Here is a 16,764-nt window from a genome sequence, read left to right as displayed (position 1 = left end):
TTGCTTGCTGTTTTAAGCCGTATGTTACCAACCTTGAGAGTGCATGGTGAGAGTGGAGAGAAATCCATATCAATAAATAAAAGGGAGCTGGGCACTTGGGGTTGGTGGCCCCATCAGATGCTGAGATCCCCACAACTTATAGGTGCTGACATTGACCCTACTGGCTTTCTTAGCCCCTGTGTAGAGTATGTGCTAATGTTACCAACAAGCAACTGGGAATATGGGGCTTATGGGGCTGTTGCAGAACTGCTCTCCATCATGTGGTTATAACCTTGGTCAGTGGCTGGCTTGGGCCAGTTCAAGAAGGGAGTGGATGTGGTAGGCCTCAGCCTGTTCCCCACCCTGCCCAAGTTCATTACTGCCAAGTTCCAATTCCACACCTGTCTTTTTATTATGGAGTTGGCAGTTGGGACAAGTGGAAGCTGGGCAAGATATTGCACAAGAGCTGCTAACTGATGACTCTCCTAAGCTGTCTGCTTGGGATGCATAACCATTGACGCAGGTATATATCTTGCAGCATTTAGTATTACTGTAGAGAAATGTTAGGTTTTCAGGGTATCTGTAAACTGGGGTTTTCTGCATTTCCTCCCAATAAGTTATACTTGATTATTTCCTAGAAATGTTGGGGAGGGGAGATAGCAAGGAATTGGAGCAGTGGCAGCTGCTTGAAAAGCTTTCACTGTTTAATTGTCCAGAGGTACCTTCAGCCTCCGATCCTCCAGTCATGCCTGCCTAACTTAATAAGGCACTGGTGAGATTCCTTTTGCAGGGGTGGGGGAGTTACTGTAGCTTCTTAAAAGTTTTATAAATCGGAGCAGATGCCAGACTTGTTGTTGCCCATTTCCTGGTTCCTCCCCTTCTTAATACTAAGTGTGTGTGTGTGTGTGTGTGTGTGTGTGTGTGCGCGCGCGTGCACACACACACACACACACACACACAGACACGCACGGACGCACACTCACTCACTCACTCACTCACACACCCACAACCCAACCCCTTTCCTTAGCTCACTGCCACTATGAGCCCCCTCCCCAAGCAGAGAGAAGTCATTACATGAAAAGATCAGCTTACCACTTGTCTTCAGAGCAGAGTGGCTGAGCTCAGAAGCTCCCGGTAGTTAGCAGAGTGAGTGAGGCAGCAGAGAGAAACATGCACTGAGCAACAGCGCAGGACCAGGATAAACTTTGGAGAGACCAGTCCATCTGTTAGCTGTTAGTGCTTGATGAAAAGGGATCCCAACCCTGTGAGACTTGTCAGGTTCAGTTATCATGTTTTCCAGCTACCTGCTATTGACATTGCTTCACTTTCAAGCTGTGAGGCTAGCGAGACCTGAAGAAGAGGTAAGCTGAGTGTAACACTTTGTTAGAAATCATCTCTGTTCAGGGTCCTTCTTCTGTCCCACCTTGTCCTGTCAAAAAGACAGCAGGTTGCTTTGCATGGTGGCTGTGCTACATGTCATCAGTGCAAAGGAAGGGACAGGGCCAGCTGCCAAAAAGTTAGTTCACCTTGCTTTGTTTGAGGAAGAGGTGTGTTGTGTTTTCTGCTTTGCAGAACAGTAGGAATAACTTTAAATGCTGGACAGTTTGCAACACTCTTGAAAGTTGTGCACTTAGAGGGTTCTGTAGGAGGAAGGGTGTGTGATGGAAGTTGCTGATGACTACTTTTTGTTAGCTTGTTTTGGGGAAATATCCCAACCCTTCTAGTTATGAGCATGTCCTTGCCACATGTTTTGAGAAGTCTTGGATTCACTAGCAAAGGAATTGTGAAAGCTGCCTGTGTTTTGGAATGCATGTTTGTGGTTTTATATAGACTGTGTTTGGTTACATTCATATTGAAATGAATATCTGAAGTTGGATTTTTGTTACTTTTGATAGTTACTGTTACTGTTGTTGATTGTTACGGTTTCTTATGGAAGTTGTAATCCTACATACCTGGAAGTAAGTTCTCTTGTACTCAGCAGGACTTACTTTTGAGTAGACATGCTGTGATTTATTTAATTTAAGACAACATGATTTGAAATCATTGGGGCGTCCTTCTTTGTGTTTAATATCCAAGCTTTCCATGTCAAATGTTCTCGTACTTAAATGAAAAATCTCAGAGATCTAGTACATGGATTTGGAAAACCACACGCCACAAAAAATGGTTCGATTATTCTAAGTATTACCATGAAAATGCTGGTTGTAGTTGTCCAATTAAAGTACACATTTATGTCTGCTTATAATGACCAGTGGACAGAAGTCGTCTTGTGTGCAGAAAAACTAGTGAAAAAGTGTCAGTCTTGGGAGGAACAGAGATTCTATTTTCAAGCTCTGCCTTTTGTTAGTCTTGTCAGACATTTCCAGCAGCTTTATAGGCTCCTCTCAGCTACTTTCACTGCTGCTGGAGTGAGCTGAACTTACATCTGTGCCTCCGGCAGCTGGCTTGAGGCTGAAGATCACTTTCACTCCTAGCCATATACTGTGTGCCTGTGGAGGAGATGCAGGATGAATCAGTCCAGCAATTTCTGAAACCAGAGCTTTATTTGGAAGTCCTTCTGGGTTGGCAATTGCCTTGGCTGATGTACCAGTAATTAAATATAAATCGCCTGGGAGCAGAGTCTGAACTAATTTCGAGTACATAGAAGTTCATGATGCCAGGAGGTTACCCATTGCCCCAGGATTGCTCTTAAAGAGCTTTAAACTTATTGCACTGGTTTTTTTCTTACTGAATTTGTAGATGGACTTGGAACAAAGGAAGCTGCCTAATGCTGAATCAAGTGGCTCTCTTGTCTACCTCATTATAGTCCACATTGATCAAAAGTGGCTCTCCAGGATTTCACATGGGGTCTCTCCCAGAAATACTGAGGAATGAATCTGGAACCTTCTGCATGCAAAGCAGATGCTCTACCACTGAGCTGTGGCTTTATCCCACAAGAGCACTATGTGATTTATACCGTAACAGCCATGGGTGACAAGCAGTGAAATATGACTGACATAAGAACATGGGAAGCAGCCTTTATCAGTGTCAGGTCATTGATCCAGGTGCCTCATTATTGCATACACTGACTGCAGCATCTTTCCAGGGTTCCAGGGTGTGTGTGTCTTTCTCAGCCCTCACCCTGGAGATACCGGGGGTTTTGCATGAGAAGCATGTGCTCTATGACTTAGCTGGAGCCCCCCCCCGACTTACCTTGCCCTGGCTAGAGAGAGACTGTGGCTGCTCATATGGAAAGTATTTCTGTCACCGCAGAGCACACATGTGGTCTTGAGAAAACCATATAAAGCTCAAATCCAGAACGGCAGAGCAGAGTTGGGCTGCCAGTTCCCCTTATTATCCGTTAAAGCGAGGGCTGTGCTCTTACCTGGAAATGAATTGCCAGAGGAGGAGGTGCAACATGGAATGTTTTCACACTGGAAACCGGCTGCCACATGCTTTAGACTTTCCCCAGTCCATTTAGCTCTCTGGCCCCAGAGCATGCAGAATGTGAAAACAGGCTCTGCTTTATTGTCTCTGAAATAGGGGCGGGGGCGGGAGGGGGGAGCAGAATCTGCTTTGCTTTAAAAAAGAAAAGAAAGTAAACATACCTATGATAAAAGTCGCAGAAGAGCTAAGGCATTGCTTGAATGGAAGGCGAGAGTGCATTTTGTGAACATTTGTGTCTCCCATCCTACCCACAAAACATGCCTCTCCTGTTGGGGATTCAATTTATTGATTTTATTTATTTAGAGCGTTTCTATCCCGCTCTTCAGCCCAAAGGGATCTCAGAGCAGCTTTCATACAACCAACTATAGCAAGACAGCCCCTGTCTGCAGGCTTACAGTCCAATAAAACACCCCCCCCCAACACACAGAGGGAAAGGGACAGGCAGAGAAGAGGGAGGGGGACACCTCAGTTCTTCTTATAATGAGCAGCTGGCACAGTTCAGAGATAGGTGATGCCTGATGCAGCTGGTCTTTCAGCAAAGCTGGTGGCGTGAACCCTTCTTGCCATATCTCCCACTGAGGCACTCCGATGAAATGGCTGCCCCCAGGGGACAGGGGAGGAAGAGGAGGCCTGAGGGAGCTGTCCCTTCACAGCGGAGCAGATATTGTTGGTATCCTTTAGTGAATGGATGTGGAAATGAGAACATAAGAAGAGCCTGCTGGATCAAACCCATCTAGTCCAGCATCCTGTTCTCACAGTGGCCAACCATGACTATAACTGCTATAGCATAACTATCATGGCTCATAAGCATCAGTAGCCACCTCCTCCTCCTCCTTGAATTTGCCCAATCCTCTTTTAAAGCCATCCAAGTAGGTGGTCACCTCTGCACTAGGTTAGCAGTCTTTGCAAGTTGTGTGTGTGTCTGAGGGGTGATGAGGACAAGAGGGAGCACATCCTCGTTGTCGAGGCCACCCAGCCAATCTGCACTCGGTGAAACTGGATCTTTCACACCAACCCAGTCAGCCAGTCACACACAACTAGCCAGCTGGAGCAGAGTTAGGGGGAAAATCTCAGTGCCTGGTGGCAGCAGGCTGTGGAGCTGCCACAACATGGAAAGACACCCACCAGCAATGTGCAGAGATCACTTAAGACTCTGCACTTAATGCTCTTAATGGTCACAGAGGGGCAGGGATTTAAGTGCTAATGTGTTTAACTTTGTTTACTTCAAATATGATTATGCCCTCCTCTTTAATTGATTTCAAAATGGGGCAAACGATCCCTGCTGCATTTGGGGACCCTGTTGCTCATTTTGCTGAGTGCAGCTCTGGACCTCTGCCCCAAAGTCCTTTCCTGGTGGTGCCACCTGAGCATCAGAGATGTGGTTCCCTCTTTCCCTCTGTACCAGCACTCAGGACAATGGGAAGTTTTCTATATTTGCTTGAACTTTTTATTTTCCAGCTTTGAATGTATATGAATGCTGTGCATGGGGTGTTAGGGGAAGGGTAGTACCTCTGGTGGGGACATGTGCTCTATCTAGGGTCGTTTCCCCACCTTTGGTCCCCACCCTGCATTTAGCTCTCACCTGTGGCTCCTATGAGCTGTCATCATGTGACAGCAGCCACACCCCAGGAAATGGCTTCCACTGACCAGCTACAGTAGGTGAGGTGAGGGTAGGGTGGCTGATGGGTCTCAAACCCTTAGTGAGTTACAGTCTTCCCCTGCTTGCAAAGACAGGCTCCAGCGGATGGAGCAGGTAAGACCAAGAATGGGTCAGACAGTCAAGAAGGCTGTTTCTGCCCTTGCTGTGGAGGGAAGTGAGGGGAAGATGGGGCTCGTCAACCTGGGAATGTAGCCCATCTAGAAGAAGGAAAACCCTGGTTCTAAACCTCTGCTGCTTTGCAGGCATGGGTGCCAACTTGAAAAAATATTGGGGAGGGGGCAGGTAACCTCTGCTCCACATAATCAGTCACAAGATGCAGTGCAATACACCATCTGAATAGCAATGCCCATCGACTTTGGGGTGCTTGTGGGATATCTTTGGGAGAAGAAAAAGCTACACAAATTGAGAGTGTATGCAAAACACATCAAAATATGTACATACACACAAACCAGAGCCAGCAGAAAACATAAATAAAAAGTAAATAAAAACTTCACTTCACAGAGTTTAAAAAAATCACTGCAATTTCCTGAGAAAACATCACAGAAACATCCCTGTTGGGGCAGGGAATTCCACAGCCTGGGTGTCAAACTTGAGAAGTCCTGGTTCTTTTGTCATTGCTAGCTGGGCTTCTGAAGACAGCCGGATGTGGAGCAAGGCATCTGCTGATGCACGCAGTGTGTAGGCAAGTCCACATGGGATGGTGGTCCTTCAATTCACCTTATTCTAAACTCTTCACTCTGAGTGATGTTGTCACATAGTCAGATCTGATTGGCTAGAGGGCGCTGTCTGGTGATCGTGCCAATGGCACTTAAGCAGCAGCAAAAGAGAACAATGGTTGTGAACAGGTGTGAAAAATGTGCAAAGCAGAAGGTGAGGAAGTTGTTGGCTTTGATCTCCAGATCTTCTCATTGCCAAATTTTACAAGCTAAATCAAATGCCATAAAAACTTGTGAAATCTCAATAACTGTGAAATATCTACCGTATTTTTCGCCCTATAGGACGCACCGGCCCATAGGACGCACCTAGTTTTTTTGGGGGGAAATCAAGGAAAAAACTTTTATTTCCCCCCCAGGTTTGCGCAGCCATCCCCAAGCTAGAAGAGGGAGACGGAGTGCTCCATCTCCCTCTTCTGCCTTCAGGGACAGCCTCTCTAGCCTCCGTGGGGCAGCGGCTTGCCCCGCTGTCCCCTGAGCTTGTGGGGCTGGCGATGGGGAGAAGCAAGCTTGCTTCTCCCCCCCGCCAGCCTCCAGATCAGGTCCGGGAATAGCGGGGTGGCGGCTCTCCACCTCCCCACCATCCCCCGAGCTTGTGGAGCTGGCGGGGGGGGGGGGGGGAGAAGCAAGCTTGCTTCTCCCCCCCACCAGCCTCCACATCAGGTCCGGGAATAGCGGGGTGGTGGCGCTCCGCCTCCCCGCTATCCCCCAAGCTTGTGGAGCTGCCGATGGGGAGAAGCAAGCTTGCTTCTCCCCCCCCCCCGCCAGCCTCCAGACCAGGTTGGGGAATAGCAGGGTGGTGGCGCTGCGCCTCCCCGCTGTCCCCCGAGCTTGTGGGCTGCAGGCTGCTGCCCTCAAGCCTTGCAAGCCTGCGGGACCTCCCGCCGGGCTCGCAAGGCTTGCGGATAGCTTCCTGAAGCCTGGAGAGCGAGAGGGGTCGGTGCGCATGGACGCCTCTCGCTCTCCAGGCTTCAGCAAAAGCCTGCATTCGCCCCATAGGACGCACACACATTTCCCCTTCATTTTTGGAGGGGAAAAAGTGCATCCTATAGGGTGAAAAATACGGTACTTTCATGTTATGATGTCCTAAAATAGAGCAATGTTTAAGGCTGTGGTGTGTTTTTTTTTTTTACAAGAACCCAAACTGTTGTTATTAGTATTTCCTATTAAGTCAACATCATACAAGCTGCATTAGTTACATATGTTCTGTGGCAGTACTTTACTGTATATTTTTAGAAATATCATCCCTAACACACCTTCAAGACAGCTCACTTTAGATCAAATGAAATTTCCCTCCTTTCCTAGAGTCTTATAATATTAAAAGGAAGGCTGTGGAGTTTCAGGTGCTGAGGTGCCCAGGTACGCAGGCAAATGATTTCCCTAGAATCTGAAACAGTTGTCTATCCCTGTGCACAAATGACACCTTGAAATTTTATACCAACCCCCAGGAATTTAAAATATTTTCCCCAAGCCCTGCTGAAAGCAAGGCACATTTTTGCGAAAATGCCAAAATAATTGACCAACTCTTTCCCCCATTGTGGAAACGATATGCATCTTATTCAAACAGCTCTTTAAAAAGATGGTGTTTGTGATTTCCCCCTCTATCAACCTGGAAATGCTTTTTTTGCCATGAAGCTCTCAGATACCATGGGACATAATGAGACACACAAATGGCTTTCAAGCCTCGCAATACATGTTAATTAGATGTTCTTGTGAAACTCTGGTCTACCATTTCTATTAAAAAACCTCACACACACACACCCCAGCACGTTGGCTGTAGAATGATTTTGGCTCATTCCTATGTGGAGCACTCTTTTGGCAAGTTGTTCTTCTGAGTGTGTGCAGCTCTGTCTGGGAGAGACAAGTGTGCCAGTGGAATTATTCTGCATCTCCACCAGAAAGCCATCAGGAAATGGACCTGGCTCATTATTTGCTGAGTAACTGTGTGACCTTTTGGCTGTTAGCATCAGGACACCCACCCTTCCTTTCGGGTTCTCTGCTGTAGCTGGATTACGGGCTATGCTTCCTGGCAGAGGCAGTGCATTGTGCCAAAGATTGGGGAGGGGGGCAGAGGCAGTGCATTGTGCATGTGACGTCGGGAGGAGGCGCGGCATCGGGAGGCTGCTTTGCCCAGTACCATGTAGCTTCAATGGTAATGGCTTCTCTCTAGTGCTCAGGAGGAGCCTGCCTCTGATTCTGCACTGCACTCAGCTCAGCAGTTTGGCCTCCTCTGCCCCAATAATATTGGAGGGGGGGTTGGAGGCCCCTGCTAATATTGAAGGGGCTGACAACGCTTCCACCCCCTAGAATTGGTGTGGCTGTTTCCTGGGTTGTGGGACAATGCTCTTTTGAATCACTGAATTCAACAGTGATAGCATGCTGTGGTGGTTAGAGACTTGGACCTGGGAGTCTGGGGTTCTAGCCTCCACTCAGCCATGAAGCTCCCTGGGCCAGTCACCATTTCTTAGCCTAACCTACCTCACAGGGTTGTTGTGGGGATTAAATGAAGAGGGGGGAGAACCATGTGTGACACCTTGGAAAAGGAGTTGGGATATAAACACAACAAACAAACAAACAAATGCAGAATTTGTTTCTTTGCCTGGGTTAAAGACAGGAGGCCTAGGATACACAAAGTGCAGATTCCCAAGGAAGGTCAGTCTTTGGTGAGGTTGTGAGCTCAATTTCAGACCTAGCCTAAATCCAGGCATATTTTTTATCTTGACCATGAGCTCTGTTCAAACAGAAACACAAACTGGAAGAGTTAACTCTTCGAAATGTGTGGGATGGATTGTTGCTGGCCCAGCAACCTTTGCCACCCATGCCTTCCCCAGATCTGGGCCCATGAAGGCCAGTGGCAATGCAGCCTCTCTGTGGGAGGGCTCTTCCACAGAGAGTCTTGGTGAAAAGGGGGCGTTCTGTCAGGTGTTGCCACTGCTCTCCCTGGCTTTGGCTTTCATCTATGTCTTTGGTTTACCTGAAGCTGAATCCGGATCAAGATCTCTTGCCCCATGTGGCGCATGCTGCCTAAGGCGGGTCACCTCACACCTTCTCACTGGTGCACTGGCCATGCTGGGGCGGGAAGCTGGCCTCAGGGTTGCAGGACACACCACAAGGCATGCCTTTCTAGCCCCTTTCTGTCCTTCAGGATTTGTCACCAGAGGCAGCTGGCTCATACTGCCTCATGGTAGAGCTGGCCCTGAACCACAGTAAATTTGGAGGGGACGAAACTCACCCAGCCCAGAGCCCTTTGGCTGAGCAAGGCTGCCTAGAGATATAGTGTTGCTCTGACAGAGCGTTCTGGGGGCCCTGTTTGTCCAACTCCTTTGCTAATGCCCTTCTGTCACAGCCAAAACTCAGAGGTTAAGGATGATCCATGTGTTTCCTTCAACATCTCTCCTTTCTCTTCCCAAATCACTGATTGGTGTGTATAGGGGAAATAATTTGCTGTAATTAAAGGTTAGACCTGTCTGTCAAAATGAAAGATGACCTCCTGTCTCTCCACCGTATCCCTTCGCTGCACTGCCTTCTTCCCCCTTGAACGCTGAGTGTTTGTTCAGTCAGTCTGGTTCTGGTTCTGGTTCTCAGAGAAATAAAGAGAAAGGTGAGGATGCTGGTCATGCATTTAGCTTTATGGAATAACTGAGCTAGTAAGAAGATGGGTGAATCTCTGATCCACCTTGACATGCCTTGTTAGTGGTGCAATCTGAGTTGGTAGTACTCCAATCCACCTCATTATTCAGATAAGAGTCAATGCATAGTGCTATTATATCGTACAATGTTTTTAATATTTTATTTTTGTTTGAATTTTTTGCTTACCTGTACACTGTCCTAGGTGCCAAAGAGAGGACGGGCAGTGTAGAAATAAAATTAAAAAATCATAAAAATTGAAACTGTAGAATATTTTATGCAATTCCATGTGTAAACTTCAATATTTTTTGGCAGATTCAGTTGAATAAAGTTTTTCTTCTTCTTCCCCGGTGTATGTAATTTAATTACTACCCTTCAGGATAAATTATGCTAACTCATTCCCAAAGAAACTCAAACACTTGGCGGTGATACTTGTGTGTGATCAAGGTGATAAAAGGTCTGGAAACCAAGCCTTAGAAGGGACGGCTGAGAGAGCTGGGTATGGAGAAGAGGAGATAGGGAGGTGGTAGGAGAGCTATATTCAAGTACCTGAAGGGTTGTCACATGGAAGATTGAGTAAGCTTGTTTACTGCTGAACCAGGCCGTAGGCCCCAAACCAATGAATTCAAATGACAAAGAAGAACTTTCTGATTCGAAGAGGTGTTCGACAATGGAACAGACTACTTCAGAATGTGGTGGGCTCTTCTTCCTTGGAAGTTTTTAAGCAGAGGTTGGATGGCCATCTGCCAGGGATTCAGAGTTGTGATTCCTGCATAATGGGGGATTGGACTTGATGACCCTTTGGATCCCTTTGAATAATTCTATGCATATACAATGATTGTGCTTTTCTTTTGGAAACTAAAATGATAGAATCCTAGCAAGCAAAAAAGGATAACTTAGTACAGAAACTCTGAGAGCAACTCTGTTTATACACAGGGTGCTGAACCTGTTTGAAAATTCAGAATGCTCTTCTGCAATCCCATCAATGCATCAAAGTCACCGTTTTGCCAGTGTTGGATCCTGGGTTCCAATTTCTTGTTCTGCTCTCATAGCGAGGGCTGTTCTTTTTTTACTCATTAGCATTGTTAGCCACCTCTCCCTCTCTCTTAATTAGCATGATAATAAGAAGCGCTTGTAAAAAGTAAACTGGTAGGAAAATCCAGCATAACATGATCAAAGCAGTGCTGTGCTGAAATTTTCTTCTATATTTTTACCACTCCCCATCAATTCATGAAAAAAGAAACTACATTTGAAAATTATTAAAGGGGAGGGAAATAATTTAGTGAAATTCTCATGGGTGGGGTTTCTTTCTTTCTTTCTTTCTTTCTTTCTTTCTTTCTTTCTTTCTTTCACAGTTAAGTTATTTTTCAGATGACCAAGTAAATTCTGCCAGTGTTGGAACTAGGGATGGTCAACTCTGTCAATTTCAGTTTCAGTTTCTCACTTTCTAAATTTTCAGTCTGAGTGTCTGCATTTCCATATCTGTTTGCAATGTCCTCATGAAAATTCAACAGCCTCCAAATGTGAGTTTCTTCTGTTATGCAGACTGCTGTATGCAATTTTGCTGAATACGCATTTTTTGGCAAAACAATTTCCTCTTATACAGTGGTACCTTGGGTTAAGTACTTAATTCATTCCAGAGGTCCGTTCTTAACCTGAAACTGTTCTTAACCTGAAGCACCACTTTAGCTAACGGGGCCTCCTGCTGCTGCCGCGCCGCCGGAGCATGATTTCTGTTCTCATCCTGAAGCAAAGTTCTTAACCCGAGGTATTATTTCTGGGTTCACGGAGTCTGTAACCTGAAGCATATGTAACCCAAGGTACCACTGTATAGTATATTGCATACATTATTTTCACTCAATTTTGCTTTTTAATGTACAGTATATTCATTTTTGGACATATTACTTGACCAGATGACTTCATTGTGAAGTTTGGAGAAGTGCAAATGTCAAAAGATGGCTGTGTTTTGCTTCACGTATTGTTTTGGAAAGGATGAATTAGGTATAATTGCAAACTGAATTACATTTCTTCCCCATCCCTAGGACTTCCTTCCCTTACTGTTGGAGAGATAATGCAGAGGGCTACACTGTAGATCTGTGTGCTGCATTCTAAACTGCCTGGGCCCAATATGCTTGAAGGAGTGTCTTCACCCTCATCATTCAGCCCGGACACTGATGTCCAGCTCCAAGTGTCTTCTGGTGGCTCCCTCACTGTGAGAAGTGAGGTTATAGGGAACCAAGCAGAGGGCCTTTTCAGTGGTGGCACCCTCCCTGTAGAACGCCCTCCCATCAGATGTCAAGGAGATAAGTAACTATAAAACCTTTAGAAGACATCTGAAGGCAGCCCTGTTTAGTGAAGTTTTTAATGTTTGTTGTTTTGTTATGTTTCTGTATATGCTGTAAACCGCCCAGAGTGGCTGGGGAGACCCAGTCAGATGGGTGGGGTCCTATCATTATCACCATCATCAAGTTTACAATGAGTAATAATTACAGACATTCATTGTGACTCCTATTACCACATATCTGGAAGTGATAGGTAAAGGGACCCCTGACTGTTAAGTCGCGAATGACTCTGAGGTTGCGGTGCTCATCTCATTTTACTGGCTGAGGGAGCCGGCGTTTGTCCGCAGACAGCTTCTGGGTCATGTGGCCAGCATGACTAAGACGTTTCTGGTGAACCAGAGCAGTGCACGGAAACACCGTTTACCTTCCTGCTAGAGGAACCTATTTATCTACTTGCACTTTGACGTGCTTTTGAACTGCTAGGTTGGCAGGAGCAGGGACCGAGCAATGGGAGCTCACCCTGTTGCAGGGATTCTGGAAGTAGTACATCAGCATTAATATATTTTGTTTCTGTCTCTCTGCAGCAATCTTTTTTCAGTCAGTCTATTTGCATTATTTTGAACAGCTTATAATATATGTACAGTAGTTCAAAACTTTAATTAAGTAATGGCTTGCAGCCCACTTGTTCGTTCCAGCACCCTACCAATGAAGATTGATTTAGTACAAAAGACAAGTAAGAATAACATCTGTACATTCTAACAAAGGAGACATAATTTATCAAAGGTTTTCATCTTCCTATGTGTGCCTGTTACTTGCAGACTTCTTACATACAGCTAAAATTCTGAGTGGATGGGGCTAATCCGGTACACCCACTTTCCAGTGATGCAAATCAAACCTTCCAGCTGTATAGAAACACTCACATGAGATAGATAGGCAGCCAGTGGCAAGTGGTTCAATGTCTTGTGTGGTTTTGCCTTACCACTGGTGGTATGCCATCTTATCCATGCAATGCACCTCTATGGTTATAACTACCGTTAGTCACCACTGTGATGCATATGAAACCCACCTGCCTCATCATTATTGAAAATTGTAGAAGAAATGCCCTTATGGTAACTGCAACTTGATATTTGTCTGGTTGTTTTGGAACCTGCCTATATGAAATGGATACATGAAGCTATGAAGCTTCTGCAATTCCCCCCTCCTGCCCTTGTGCTGCCACCACACACAAGCGCTCTGTCCCCTTTTTTGGGGGGGGTGTCACAACCATAGCTGGGAAATTTAGTGAAACTGTTTGTTTAAAAGAGAGTTTTATGTCTGGTTGCTGTGGGTTATTTGGTTATGAAACAGCTGGATGTGGTTGCAGATGACACATGATTAAAAGCTGCTGAGAGATTTATGTCAAAGAATAACAGGACCACAGAGATTTGAGGGGATTTCTGCTCTTGCTTTGAAGACTTCTGCTTTGGATGGCACTTCACAAGCACAAATTTCCCCTGTTGCTTATAGCCTCACCATTAATCACTGGATATGGTCAGGAATGACACAGGCAAATTGCTGCATCACCACTCACACACTATGGCTAATGACTGCAATGTCGGCAGCTGCCTTACGCTGAGTCGGACTATCTAGGCCAGGATTGTCAACTCTTGATTTCATTAGCAGCAGCTCTGCAAAATTTTTGGCAGTGTTGTTGCCTTCTTGGTCGCCTTCCTCTGTGCACTTTCCAGCTTGTCAACATCCTCCTTAAATTGTGGTGCCCAGAACTGGACACAGGATTCCAGGTGTGGTCTGACCAAAGCAGAACAGAGTGGTACTATTACTTCCTTTGATCTGGACACTAGACTTCTGCTGATGCAGCCTTCTAATATCCGTAGCTTTTTCTGCTGCTACATCACACTGCTGACTCATGTTAAGCCTGTGGTCTACCAAGATCCCTAGATCCTTTTCACATGTACTACTAGTAAGCCAGGTGTCCCCCATCTTATGTTAGGAATGTGGCTCACCAGAGTGCAAGGAAAGAGTCAGATTCAGAAACTGAACTAAGTGAAATTCCAAAAATATATTAATTCCTTTCTTATCATACTATTACAAGAAACTTGAGTGGTGGAGGAAATTGAGTTAAATGGCTTTGAGTTTATATGTCTGCTTGCTAGCCCGTCAACGAATGGTGGCCGCCCTAAAGGTGGCCTTACAATTGGCATCTCCCTCAAACTTCGGGCTAAACTTTCACTAGTACATGCATTTCCGCCTTATGCTATTACCGGACTGATCTCTGGTGGAAACTTCTCTTTATTGGTTACAAATGTCTATTTCCCTCCGGGAGGGTTAGCAGCTGATCTTACTTCTAGATGGGAATCCCTAGAGGATTTTTTTACTTTCTTGTTATCTTAAATATCCCAATGTCCCCTCCATTACTGGAGGTGATTTTAACGCTCGGATAGCATCAAATTGGGAGGCTCTTAAAAAGTCTAAGTGGTGGGTTGACCCCAGCATTCAAACTTACGATCTAGTATACACCCCCACTAGAATATCAAGGAATGTAAAAGTCAATAAGGCGGGAGTGATGCTTTATCAGATGACTCTATGCCTTAACTTAATTATATTAAATGGCAGGTGTCCTCCAGACATACCAGGAGAGTTCACCCACCTGGGGTTAAAATCAAACAGTGTTCTCGACTATGTATTGGTTTCCCGGGATCTATTTTTGAATGTCACCTCTTTTAAAATTGATAATGCCCAATTTAGTGACCATCTTCCCCTGACAACCAAGTTATGTGTTGACTGGCAGTTGCTTGACCGCTCCCACCCAATCCCGGTGAATGTGGAGTCGTCCACTAAAATAAAGGGGACTAGATGGTCCCCTGCCCTCGCTCATAGATATACGGATTTTATCCGAGAAAAGTTTTCTGGTGATCAGATGGACGTAGGAATAGTCCCGCGTGACCCAATTACCTGTATGAATTGTTTTTCTTGCCTGATAGAAGTTTTAACTCACTTTTTTACTTCTACAACCTATGGAGCTAAAAACGATTATTTTAAATTTGGTGCCCCTTGGTTCAACTCTGCTTGCAAACTAGCCAGACTCAATCTACATACAATATATAATAACTATAAACTTTCCGGCGCTCCGGCCTTACCTCCATCTTATTCCCTGGCTAAAAAAGCATACAAACAGGCCCAGAAATCGGCCAAACGGGAGTAGCACTTAAATCGTTGGCAGACTATAATTTCTGCCTCAAAATCTCATAACTCCCGGAAATTTTGGTCCTTAATAAAGGGAAGAAACACGAAGTATCCCTTAACGATGATCCCGGCCCCTACATGGGAGCAGTTCCTGAGAAAATATTTCTCAGTGGCAGAAGCTCCGGCCACTCATTGGAGACCTACTAATCCCCTTCCCGTCTGGCCTAATACCGACCCTGCTGAAATCCTAGAATTGATAGCTGAGCTGAAAACTGGTAAGGCCCCTGGGCCAGATTTGGTCCCTGTTGAGGCCATAAAGCTTCATTCTGCATGGTGGGCAGGGATTTTAGCTAAAACGTTCGACGCAATAAATGTCACGGGCTTAATACCAGGAATGTGGAAGGAGGCCATTATAATTCCTATCTACAAAAAAGGCCCTCCCGGTGACCCAGGGAATTATCGGAATATCAGTCTGCTATCGTCCATTGGGAAAATATATGCCCGTTTTTTGCTGGCAAGGCTGATGAAGTGGTCAGTTGAGGCTGACCTGATTGGACATGAGCAAGCTGGATTTAGATTAAACCGATCCACAACAGACCAGGCTATTATTCTTTATCACTTAGCCCGGAAATACTCGACACCTCGACGGGGCCAACTTTGCGCAGCTTTCATAGATCTGAAAGCTGCGTTTGATAGTATTCCGAGGAAATTACTATGGGATAAACTTGCCTGTTGGGGAATAGATAGAAGGCTATTGTGGCTTATCTCCCAACTTCATGCCGGGTCCGTGGCCAGGGTGAGATTATCCCCTGCTGGAGACCTGACTAACCCAGTGCCAGTAAATAAGGGTGTACGCCAGGGTTGTATTTTAGCGCCTCTTCTTTTTAACTTATTTATCAGTGATATGAGGAACCCATTAGCCGTCTCACAAAAATTTATCCACTCCCCTCGTATAGCAGATTACCGCTGTCCTTTACTTCTCTACGCAGATGATGCGGTACTACTCTCTTACTCCAGAGTGGGTTTAAGGAGGGCACTAAAGATTTTTGTGACATATTGCCATTCTAATCATCTGTCTATCAACCACACCAAGTCCAAAGTACTGATATTTTCAAGGAGTCGAAAACTTTATTCATGGAAACTGGAGGGCACGAAAATCGAACAAGTACATAAATTTAAATATTTAGGAATTTATTTTCAATATAATTTAGGGTGGAAAGCGCACGTTGAATATCTTCAAAACAAGACAAAAGCCCTATCACACTCCCTCCTCCGTTTTTTCTACTCTGAGGGGGCCTTATTCATCCCTGCGGCCTTGAAAGTGTATAGCATCAAAGTGATGGCCACAATGGCCTATGCTGCACCTTTATGGGCTGCCTTTGCAAATCTCTCACCTTTAGAGTCACTTCAAGGCCAATTCTTACGCCGACTTCTAAAATTACTAACATGCGTAAGTAATGCGGCTATCCGCTTAGAAATGAAGATCCCCTCAGTGGAGTTAGTTATATGGAAGAGAGTTTTGATTTATTGGATATCCCTATGGCATAAACTCCCGAACCACTATCTCATTCAATGCATGTGGCGAGATGACTTCACAAATTTGTGGTCAGGAAAAATCCATGCCAAATTGCTGTCCTATGAGATCTCGCCCACTGAATTGCTCAAACTGGATCTAAATGTGGCAAAAGGTGTATAAATCAAAGGCTGGATGATGCGGAGCTATACCAAAATTTCGTAGCTGGTGGTGGAGTCTGCTCGCCGTTAAATATCGGCATAACCCCTATCTACCGCGCTCCGTCCTACTTAACATCGCTTATGGCCGCGTCTCACCGATATGCCTTCATTAGAGCTAGGTTTAATGTCTTTCCAACAAACGTGCTGAGACATAGATTCACTA

At 45.4% G+C, this 16,764-nt stretch overlaps 1 protein-coding gene across 1 annotated transcript in view; it reads left to right on the top strand.

Moving 5' to 3' along the window:
* Positions 1-1,012: 1,012 nt before the first annotated feature.
* The window catches only part of THSD4 (thrombospondin type 1 domain containing 4), a 146,781-nt gene continuing 131,029 nt past the window's right edge, over positions 1,013-16,764 (top strand). Inside the window, exon 1 of the mRNA XM_083586569.1 lies at positions 1,013-1,340. Within this exon, the coding sequence (XP_083442695.1) occupies positions 1,269-1,340 (72 nt within the window). The 5' untranslated portion in view covers positions 1,013-1,268. The remainder of the gene's footprint in view (positions 1,341-16,764) is intronic.

Source organism: Podarcis filfolensis (genome assembly GCF_964270895.1).
Source record: "Podarcis filfolensis genome assembly, chromosome: 14".
NCBI lineage: Eukaryota > Metazoa > Chordata > Lepidosauria > Squamata > Lacertidae > Podarcis > Podarcis filfolensis.
The sequence above is the reverse complement of the archived record's forward strand: the minus strand, read 5'-3'. Positions and strand labels throughout refer to the sequence as shown.